This window comes from Cyrtonyx montezumae, unplaced genomic scaffold (genome assembly GCF_038088225.1).
Source record: "Cyrtonyx montezumae isolate F1298 unplaced genomic scaffold, pur_monq_1.0 scaffold_3, whole genome shotgun sequence".
Classification (NCBI taxonomy): Eukaryota; Metazoa; Chordata; class Aves; order Galliformes; family Odontophoridae; genus Cyrtonyx; species Cyrtonyx montezumae.
The window spans coordinates 135,621,758-135,631,757 of NW_027072034.1; the positions used below are offsets into that span (position 1 = coordinate 135,621,758).

At 43.8% G+C, this 10,000-nt stretch overlaps 1 protein-coding gene across 3 annotated transcripts in view; it reads left to right on the forward strand.

Annotated features, from left to right (window-relative positions):
* The window catches only part of FOXP2 (forkhead box P2), a 404,432-nt gene that overhangs the window by 213,321 nt on the left and 181,111 nt on the right, over positions 1-10,000 (forward strand). For all 3 annotated transcript variants that reach the window (XM_065743467.1, XM_065743469.1, XM_065743468.1), the window contains one exon: positions 6,109-6,286. In XM_065743467.1, coding sequence (XP_065599539.1) covers positions 6,119-6,286 — 168 coding nt within the window. In that variant the 5' untranslated portion in view covers positions 6,109-6,118. The remainder of the gene's footprint in view (positions 1-6,108; positions 6,287-10,000) is intronic.

The window sequence follows — 10,000 nt, forward strand, 5'->3', positions numbered from 1 at the left end:
GAAATTGGCTGTTTAGTTCTGTGTGGACTGGAGGTTCTCAATCCAGCAGGATTTTGCCACTATCCTGTGTGTAAGGTGCACATTTTACAACACTGTGTGCAGTACTATAACTCTGGCCTGGCCTTCTTAGGGATTTTCTTCCCACCAAGTGAAAATAAATAGTGGTTGGACATAAATTGTTGTTGGGGGAAATGAGCTGTTGTTTAATACTTGGGTGAGTGCGACAACATATTCCTGAATTTTTGAAGGCAGATGCACGACTCTGCTCAGCGCTAACCTAGTATTTAATTAGTCCTGAGGAGCTGCTGTGGCATGAAAGGGAGAGATCCAACTGCTGTAGCGCAAGGCAGTGTTTAGTCTTGAGACTGAATGTGAATGCACTGCTCCACCTTCACTACCTTTATCCAACAGTTTGACAGCCATCAGATAAAAGGATGCTCACTTATTTATGATGTATAACCGTACTGTGATACACAGACACTGGGTAAAACTATGGCTTATCATAATGAGCTGAGTATTTTAGGTGATGTTTGTATTGTCAGTGAAAGCTAACTTCAGCGCAGACAAATTCATCTGATTTCTTGAGATCTTCTCCTGCCTGCCGAGCGTGGCTGTCACACAGTGAGCAACAGGAGGTTCCCCTCGCCCTACCTGGCACAGCAGCTGAGCTGCTGCTGGATCTGCTCTGCCATCAAGAGATCTCCTCTGGGGCAATTTGTAAAACTCCTGTTGTCAATTTCCTACTGAATGCATGTTCAAAATGGCCTTCAGTGACCCACTGTGTGAGTGCCCACTGAAAAGTTTAGGGATGCAGCCTGAATTCTTTACAGTGCCATTTCTTTGGTTCGTGATCCACGTACAGCTATCCCATTAGTGCGCTTCTTAGCCATTTTGAACCATTACTTCACTCACAACTGCAGTCTTCATTCATTAGGCTGTTTGCAATAGTGAACTGGTTAGCTGGCTTTGAAGAAAATATTTTTACTGTGAAAATTCAGGGTTTTTTTGGTCAGAGATGCTGCCAGCTTCCTAAGGCAGATGTGATACGTGTTCTTTTTGATGGTGCTGAGATACGCACTGCAGTCACAACTGGAAGTTTAGTTTTCCTGAAATACCACTCCACGCAAGATTTGAGCAGACCATGCATTTTTTACAGGGAAACCCTATTCAAGTATATAACAATATATTAAACCTGTTTACATAGGTACTTTATTTGACAGTATTTCAATAGCAGTTGACCTAATTAGTGCTTCAGTTGTATTAATTTACATACGTATTTAAAAATGTGCAGTGGGGTAATTTATAGCTCTGCTTAACTCCAGCTTTGAGAGCTAACTAGATAAAGTTAAAAGAACACATATATGAATATTTTCTAAGCTTGTCTGATTTTTTGCTCTCACATTCAGCGATGTCCTTCATATTTGGCATTTTGATTTATTAGGCAATCTTAAGTATTAAGGACTTTTAACATACCAGTGCAAGGCTTGGGATGCATTGTGCCTTGTGTCAATGATGAATTAATCCCAGCAGAGCACAGAAGTTACCATTATTTAAGTCTTACTCCTCACCTCCACTTTTACATCATAGTCAAGTTTTTAAGGCAGGATTTTAGGCTGTGCTGTGGGAAGTGTCACAGTGTAAAGTGGAGAAGAGGATGGCACTTAAAGCTGCATGCTATACGCGTGTGCTGTCTGTATGTAAACAAAAGTGAGCACTTCAGCGCTAGGCTGCGGGTGTGTGGGTGCTGCTTTGATTCAGGAGCCTCTTCCCCTGTGCTTGCGGGGACTGCTACTGGTTTCCACATCTGAAGTACTGACAAGTCATGAGCAGGACACTTTTTAACTGGAATTCACACTCCTTCGATGCAAGGACAGGGTCCGTCGCGGGAACAGACAGCAGGGCACCAGCCTCGTGTGGCTGTCAGCGCACTGCAAAGTGCCATTGGTAGGCCTAAAGCGATGAGGAGTAGCTCACAGAGCTTGGCCTCGAGGAGGGAGCTTGGGCTGCACTGTGGCCCTGACCACCAGGCTGTGCCAGAATTGGCACCTGTGGGACACGGGTGGGAGCCCTGCGGCCTGTGGGAGCCTGACCCGCGGCACCTGGGGCCTGGAGGAGTCCTGTGCCCAGGGCTCACTCCTCGTGGGGAGGGACCAAATGGGGCTGGCTCGCAGCGCACCCTGTCATAAAGTGAGGGGCTCTAATTGAGCTCCAGCTTTGTATCCTGCTATTTGTACAAATAAAAGACCACATCTTGATGCAAAATAAACACAAAAGCACTGTTGTGACTATAACAGGGAGTCATATACTAATTTATATAATAAGTGGTTGTGCACGCTTTATTCAAGATTATGGCTGCAAGAAATGGCATGAATTGCTGGGTGTGTTTAATGCTGGATTATAGCAATTTGAAACATGTCAAACACATGGCTAATGCCTCATGCTTCACTCATTCTTGCGTAAACCTGCATAGCCACCATCCATTATACCCTTGGTAACAACACAATTCTGCAAGTAAATATTGTTACACTAAGTAACCTTTCAATTCAAGTTGTTTAGGAAGAGAAAATGCAATCTTGTGCAGTCAGTTCCAGTGTCAGTTTAATGTTTCAGAAGGGAAGCGGTGTAGAGAATAAGTATCCGCACCGCGGCGTGCCAGTGTGGAGCACACGCACGTGCACACGTGCGTACACGCGCAGACAACTTGCGGAACGAGGAGTCAGGCTGCGGCTCTCGACTTGGTGGGGCCATACCATTCCTCTGCTGGCCTGGGTGCACCCTGGCAGAATTAAACACGCAACCTGCAGTGCGACCACACGCTAAAATCGTCAGCAGTGTGCTCTCTCTTGCAGAGAGCACCGAGCATTTGTCCCATAGCTTTGTTTAAAGCACCAGGCAGCAGAGCTCTCGCTACCCTTTGGCAGCAGGGCCTGGGGAGTCATTGCAGCACGGTGCTGCCTGCGTGGGCATGGTCACAGGTGGCAGGGAGTGTGGAAGGGGAAAAAGAGAAGGAATGGAAGTGTGGATGTCTTGAACTGTATGTCAGCAGACTTGTGGGTTTGTTGTTGTTGTTTTCCTTGTCCTGTTCGGAATACTAAACTTTCTGTCTCAGTATCTGGCAGCTGTTGTATTCTTATTCCCTGCGCATTTATTTATGACTGTTACACTAACAGCCAGTACTCCTGCTACAAAAGCAAGAAAAAGTACATCAGTGGCTTAATGAACTGCTGCAGGTTCAAACTGTAACTGAAAATTATTCACCAATAACTGAAATTACTGACACATGGGTATGAGAGATGGTCCTAGTGTAGGCATTTTCAGTGCATTCATCTGTGGGGATAGAGTTGATTATGTATGTGTACATACATGCACGTGTATGTACATACACACAGATGTGTACAGATGTATGTGTCTGAAAGAGAAAAGAAAGGGTAAGAGAATGTTGCTGTGTCCTTGCTTTTTTCAGCAACCCTTCTGTAGTTGATAGCAGTGAGGAGTCTGTGGACAACCAGCCCAGGGCATTCCTCAAGCCAAAGTTTCTGTATTGCTTTTAAAAAGACCCTTTTAAAAATAGAAAAGCATTTCATTTTTAACATGAAATTCTGGAGAATCTTCCTTCCTCAGACAAACACTTCAGTATTTCCTCCACTTTGCTTGCCAAATGAATTACCCTCAGTACTGATGGTTGATGTTTGATTCTCTCTGTGCGTAGGGGTTGGGTTGGATCTGTTGTTTCCTATTGCCGGAGCGCTGTTACTGGCCACGTTATGCTAAGCCCGGTTCTGCTGGCTCACAGACACTTTAACTTAAAATGCAGAGCCCGAACTGCACTCCAGGGCTTTGCAAGGATACAAAATCCACAAGACATAAAACCCCTTGGTTAACATGAACTGGAAGATGTTTAACCCTTCTCTGCTAATTGTGATGAAAGAGGCAGAGGGATGTGAAAACCCGGGATTTTACTTTTTTGTGTGTGAGAAATTTTAAGGGTGTTTTCTACTGTTTTGGTTAACTGTCGTGTGCGCCCTTTTGCCCTTCTGATGTCGCTGGGCTGAATTACCGCTGTTACTGTCTGACGAGAGAAATTCTAAAAGATGAACCTGTCCGTTGGCTAAATCTTTGTTTGACTAAAAGAGGATTAATGTTTGGATTTCCCGAATTTCCAAATCCTTGTAACGATACAGTAGATGAAGTGTTTTAAATAGATTCCCACCATGATATACACGTCTTTTTATTCAAAGTAAATATTGTAAAAATCTGAGAGGGATGCCTGCTCCCACCGTTGCGGAATACCCGCATTAGAATTTTCATATCACTACTAAGGGCAATCAGACCCTTTTCTCTGAATATTTTAAACATTGTACATGTAAAATTTATGCCTAATTTGAATACTTATTAGCTGCCTAATCTCAGAAAAGAGTATTAGCTTTGTTTTTGTCTTGTAAAATTCATCACTATGTGTATCGCATATTCCATTTCTATTATTTTTCTTAGCTGATGGTGGTGGGAGCACTCCGGGAGGGCTGTTTGTCCACAAACACATCTGTTTCTGCTGTTGTGTGCTGCGGTGTAACAGCTGCCCACCCTTACGCCAACTGCATCTGCGTTTGGGCTTCTGGCACCTTGTTTATTTTTTGGCCAGAGCATCTTGGAGTAACTTACATTTTGCTGTTTCAACTTTCTTCACACGACGCCACTCTCGCCGTTTATCTCGGGGGCTCGTGGTGATTTACACGGCGTTTTGATTGATATCCCACGCACACGGTTCAAGCTGCAATCATTCTTTCCCTGTGTTTCTTGCTCGGAAGGGATGCCGTGCGCACTTTGCAAGAGAGCGAATCCCTAAGTTCAGTAATGAGGCTGAGCAGCGGCGCTGCTTCTCGTGCTGTTTGCTTACACCTCACGCGCGCTTCAGAGGTATCTCTCAGCATAGCACCGTCGAGGTTGTTGTGGGGACTCGGTGCGTGACAAAGGCAGCGAGGTGCATGCTGACGCCGCCGGAGCGGGATGGGACTTGGGTGGCTCTGAGAGCAGGACCTGACCTTTCCGTATTACTGATACAAAATGCTCCTCGAGCTGCTGGTGTTGAGGGCACGCCGCTTCTTTATTTACTGCAAAGATTTCAACTGATCTTGGCAGGACATCTCATTGCTATCCTGAAAGTACAGTATATTTATGCAGTGAAAATGATAAAACATTTATTACTGTAGAGAAGGTAATATGCATAATTTATGCTGTTTTTAGCACAATCATTAGTGATATTCTTGATAGATTTTATTTCCAGCTTTCATATCTAATACATGCCTGGAAAATTAATTTTATATCTTTCATTTATTTGCCTATGTTAAAATTGAGTTTTAAGTCATCTTCAAGTGAACAGTTTGATTGCTGCTCATGCATAAGCTTAATTACTTCCCAGGAAGGACAGTATTAAATGTTTTAAATGTCAGAAAAATAAATGAATATCAGCCGTTTGATTAAAAAAATAGGCAATATCTGACGTGTTTGCAGCAGGAGCTTTTTCTTAAAATGCCTCCGAGGCAAAATTTTATTTAGTCACAAAAAAGGAGAAGCCCATTATACTATTTATCATTGGTTGATGCCATATGATTTGTAACACCCTTACAAAATTTTAATTTTGTATGATTAGCTGTGCATCATTAAACAACAGCCTCGCATAAGATACGCTGTAAAATTCTGACAGAATCAAGATAGCGAGTGTTTTAAAGAAGGCTGTATAGTCATCCATGGTTGTCAAAGCTGGATAATAGGAAATATAGAGCGGCGCGGGCAGTCGTGCCTTCATTTAAACCGGTTTTATAGGTAGACTTTAAAATGTGGTCGTTCCTAAGTGCTATTGACCATGCTGCACGCACGGTGTGTTATTTTGGCTGTTAAATGGAACCGCACAAGGATTGCTTATAGAAACCATAATTCCGGTGATTAGTATCTGTGCGAAGGAGAGTTGGGACCACGCTCGGTGGTAAATGGCTCCGCGAGGCTCTCCCCGCTCCGAAAGATGCCGCCAGTAATTGGCAGAGAGGGACATCTCGATAATGGAAGTGCGAAGGTGTAACGCGGTGTTAATTGATACTTCTTAATCACTTTTAGGTATTAAGTCATGATGCAGGAATCTGCGACAGAGACAATAAGCAACAGTTCAATGAATCAAAATGGAATGAGCACTCTAAGCAGCCAATTAGATGCTGGCAGCAGAGATGGAAGATCAAGTGGTGACACGAGCACTGAAGTAAGCACAGTGGAACTGCTGCATCTGCAACAACAGCAGGTAAGTTTGTTTGCCGCGCCGGCTGCTCTCGCGCGGCCCCGGCTCTCCTGCCGACCCGCGCCCTCCACGAGCCCCGGGAGCGCGGGGCGGCGGCGGTGGGGGGCGGCCCCGCAGGGGCAGGGGCAGGGGCAGGGCCGGGCAGGGGCAGCGCGGCGCGGGGCCGGGATGGCGGCGGGGGTGCGGTGCGGCGCGGGGCGAGCTGCGAGCGGCGCGGTCCCGCGTGGGGCCGGCGCGGCGCGGCGCCCTCCGCCAGAGGGCCACATTCCCTGCGAGAGCGCGGCGCGGCCCGAGCGGCGGCGGGCGGGGTGCGGGCGGCGGGAGCGCCCCGTGAGGGGTGCGTGCGCTCGGAGCTGGCTGCCTCCTTGGGAAGCGGCCCGGCTCGCTCGGAAAACGCTTTTCTTTCTTTCTTTCTTCTAAGTTAGTCGGTAGCTGCTCTGGCTAGAAGTGTCACGTTAACCTGTTGTCTGCTTACCGGCGTCCTCGGAACGGGATGCGGTCCGTTCACGCTTGTGACTTAACGTTGCCTTCGAAACCGAGCTTAGTCCCACAGTGCCCAGGAGGAGGCAGCCCCCCCCCCCACCCCACCCCCCTCCCCGGCCCCGACCGGGGCCCCTAGTTACCCCGCATCGCCCCGCATCACCCCTCGGCTGTGCTGTGCCCGGGGGCTTTGTCACCACACCGGCTGCTCGTTGGCTTAGTGGCAGGAAAGTTGTCCCACGTCGGACAAAATGCTCTTAAGAATCCCGTTCTATGGAAACGCGTTCAGACGTGAGAGATAAATTGCGTGTGTACGGGCCTCTGAAATAACAGGTCACCGTGGCTCTTAAAATTGAATCATTCTCGGTGCTGAATTGAGCAGTGCACCCCGGCTGCTTTTATAGTTAAATATTTTACACGGTGACAGAGAACGTGGAAGAATTAAATAGTTGGAGATTTAAATATGAGGGGTTGCTGAGGCTTAAATCTGTGCCTTGCTTCGAGTGCCAGCGTGCTCTGCTCTGAAAGTGCCATGGGCTCTGAGGAAAGGCATTCCGGTGTCTTCATCGAGTTCCAGCAGTTCACACACATACATGTTAGTGTTATCTCCATATACACAGTGTGTATATATGCGCTATGTTGAGAAGAAATTACATAAAATATATAAAATTGCATGTATAATTTAATAGTGTTTACCTTGAAAAGCACACTGTCACTTTTATCCAGGTGTTCAGGTTATAGTGGTATTTTAAAATCTTTATCATGGGTGCATTTACTCATTAAAAATGCATAGAAGTCTGAATTGTAGGGAAGCAGTTTAAAACACAAAAATACCAATAGTGTCCCACTTCCATGTTACTCAGACCAGCAGTCCTGGAGGTTTGCAGTCCGTTTTTCCACACAGCCACACATTCCTGCAGACAGCAAAGACCACAGAGAACAACAGCTGCCGATGAAAATATCCAGTTGGGTAGCAATAACAGACAGGTTCTGTGGGGACAGGCTCAGAAGCGACGGTCTTTTCTTCAAAACTGTGACTAGATCTTAAATAAGGAGATGGGCAAAGTAAAACCATGGGTGCAGTTAACAGGACTCGAGAGGCATTTTATGACAGGGTCTGCACCACAGCATGTAAATACAACTGGAGTTGGGTTTATAAATCCTTCTTAAAAAAAAAAAAAGACGTGAAACATAAAAACTGGTAAATATGCAGTATGAAGTCCTTTAGATAACGGGCATAGCTTTATGCTGCTTTAGCTTTTCTTCTTTCCCCTCCACTTTTGACCCAGTGTCTTTTGAAACATGATTTAAAAGAAAAATGCTGCCTGCTATTATTGCTGTCTCGTCACTAACTCTCTCAAATGCTGTTTTTTAAATGCAGCTTGCCAGACAAACTTTGACAAGTAGCAAAACAGAGTAAATCCCAAACTACCTATAGTTATTTTTCTAAAGATTTTTTATTGTTTAGATATGTGGAAGATATAATTTACTGATGTCACACTTTAACGTTCCTCCTTTGGGTTCTCCAAGTCATTTTTATGTGGGCCTCCAAATAAACAACTGAAGTTCTTCACAGGTTTCTCCACAAGAAGGAAAGGAACATTTCCTTCGGCTAGGCAGCCTCTTAAAGCGATGCTCACACCTGAGAGTAGCCATAGGGGTTGAGTAAAATTACAAGTTTTCAGTGTGGCTTGAATGTGTTCTGGGCAAAGTTATGTGTAAGACGTTTTAGGCTAGGTATGAAGAGCCACTGGGATAACCTAAACGTTTCAGTTTGTATGTGGTCTTGTTCAAGCATCTTCTTTTAGCACATGATCAGAAATCACTAGCTTTAAATACAGTAAATAAGCTAAAATAATGAACTTATTAGATCCTTACGTGGAATTATATGCAGTTTGCACAGTACTATTGCTGGCTTGATGAACTGTGTTGTTGCGATCTTTAAGTAGAGGTGAGAAGTTTGCCTTAAATCGGGTGCTTACCCCTCACCGATGTATCAAGAGAGAATGACAGTATTCTGTAATATATTGTAATACATTCTTGGTGATAAATGGATTGGGTGCTGTCACAAGTCATCAGGTCGGCTTTGAAGATGTATGACTAGAGCGTAAGCAACTTTTTATCTCACTGTCGATATTTATCAATTTATAAATATTGCTAGGGCGAACGTAGATTTTTATTATTATTATGTGATACTAACTATTATCTGCTCAGACTCGTTTCTTCTGCTTATTTTGGCTTATGTCATCCTCTCTCAGATTTATATATATATGTATACATTCATATACTCCGTTATTCACTTTCATTTTTTTCCTTGTCTGTTAAAATCAGTGTTACATGCTAGAATGTATAATACATGGGAAAAGCATCTCCGTGATTAAATACGTTGACAGATTATTCTGCATTAGATGTAGAATTTTATTTTGATATTAAGTTTGTAGAATTAATTGTTTATGTCACTAAGGTCAAAATAGTTGCTAAAAACCATGATTGCTTTACAGGGTAGATTTGAGCTTGCATTTTGAGTATTCATTAAGCCAGTTCTACCAAGATAATCTTTTTAAATGTTTTATGGGAATTTATTGGTAAGAAGCAGTTTCGGTTGACTGTGTTTAAGATTATTTTTCCAAGGCAGTTTATTTTTTCCAGCAGATCACTTACCATTAACATTTCATCAATATGTAATATTAAAAAGATGTACAAAAGTAAAAACAGGATGGTGGCCGTCATACTACCCTGACGATGGAAGAAAGATGTAGAAGTTTTGCTTTCTTGCATCATGTTTAAATTATTTGATTATTTAAAAAGGAGGAGGCAAAGAATGGGGTATTTTTTTTTTTTATTTCTTATGTGAGGTCCTAACTTAGATGTTAACAAATGACTTATGTTGGAGAGTAGTTCTGTTTGCTGAACCAGGTAGGAGCTTGCATTTTTACTCCTTGGAGAGGGTCAGATGGGCTTTCTCATACTCTGCAAGTAGTCTGTATTGACAGCTGATACAAACATTCCAAACTACCACACCTGTAGCAAAAGCTGAATTCATAAAGAAGACTGACAATATGTAATTTGCATTTAAAACCTGTTAGTGCGTCTGATGGCACTTATTGTTTCTTTAATTGACCGTGTGTCCTGTTAGGAAAAATAGTTCTTCCTGGTTATTTCAAACTAAAGTTAAAATTGAAAAGGATCCTCTCAAAGCATTGCAGGCTTTGGCATTAGGAGCTCCAAAGGGACAAA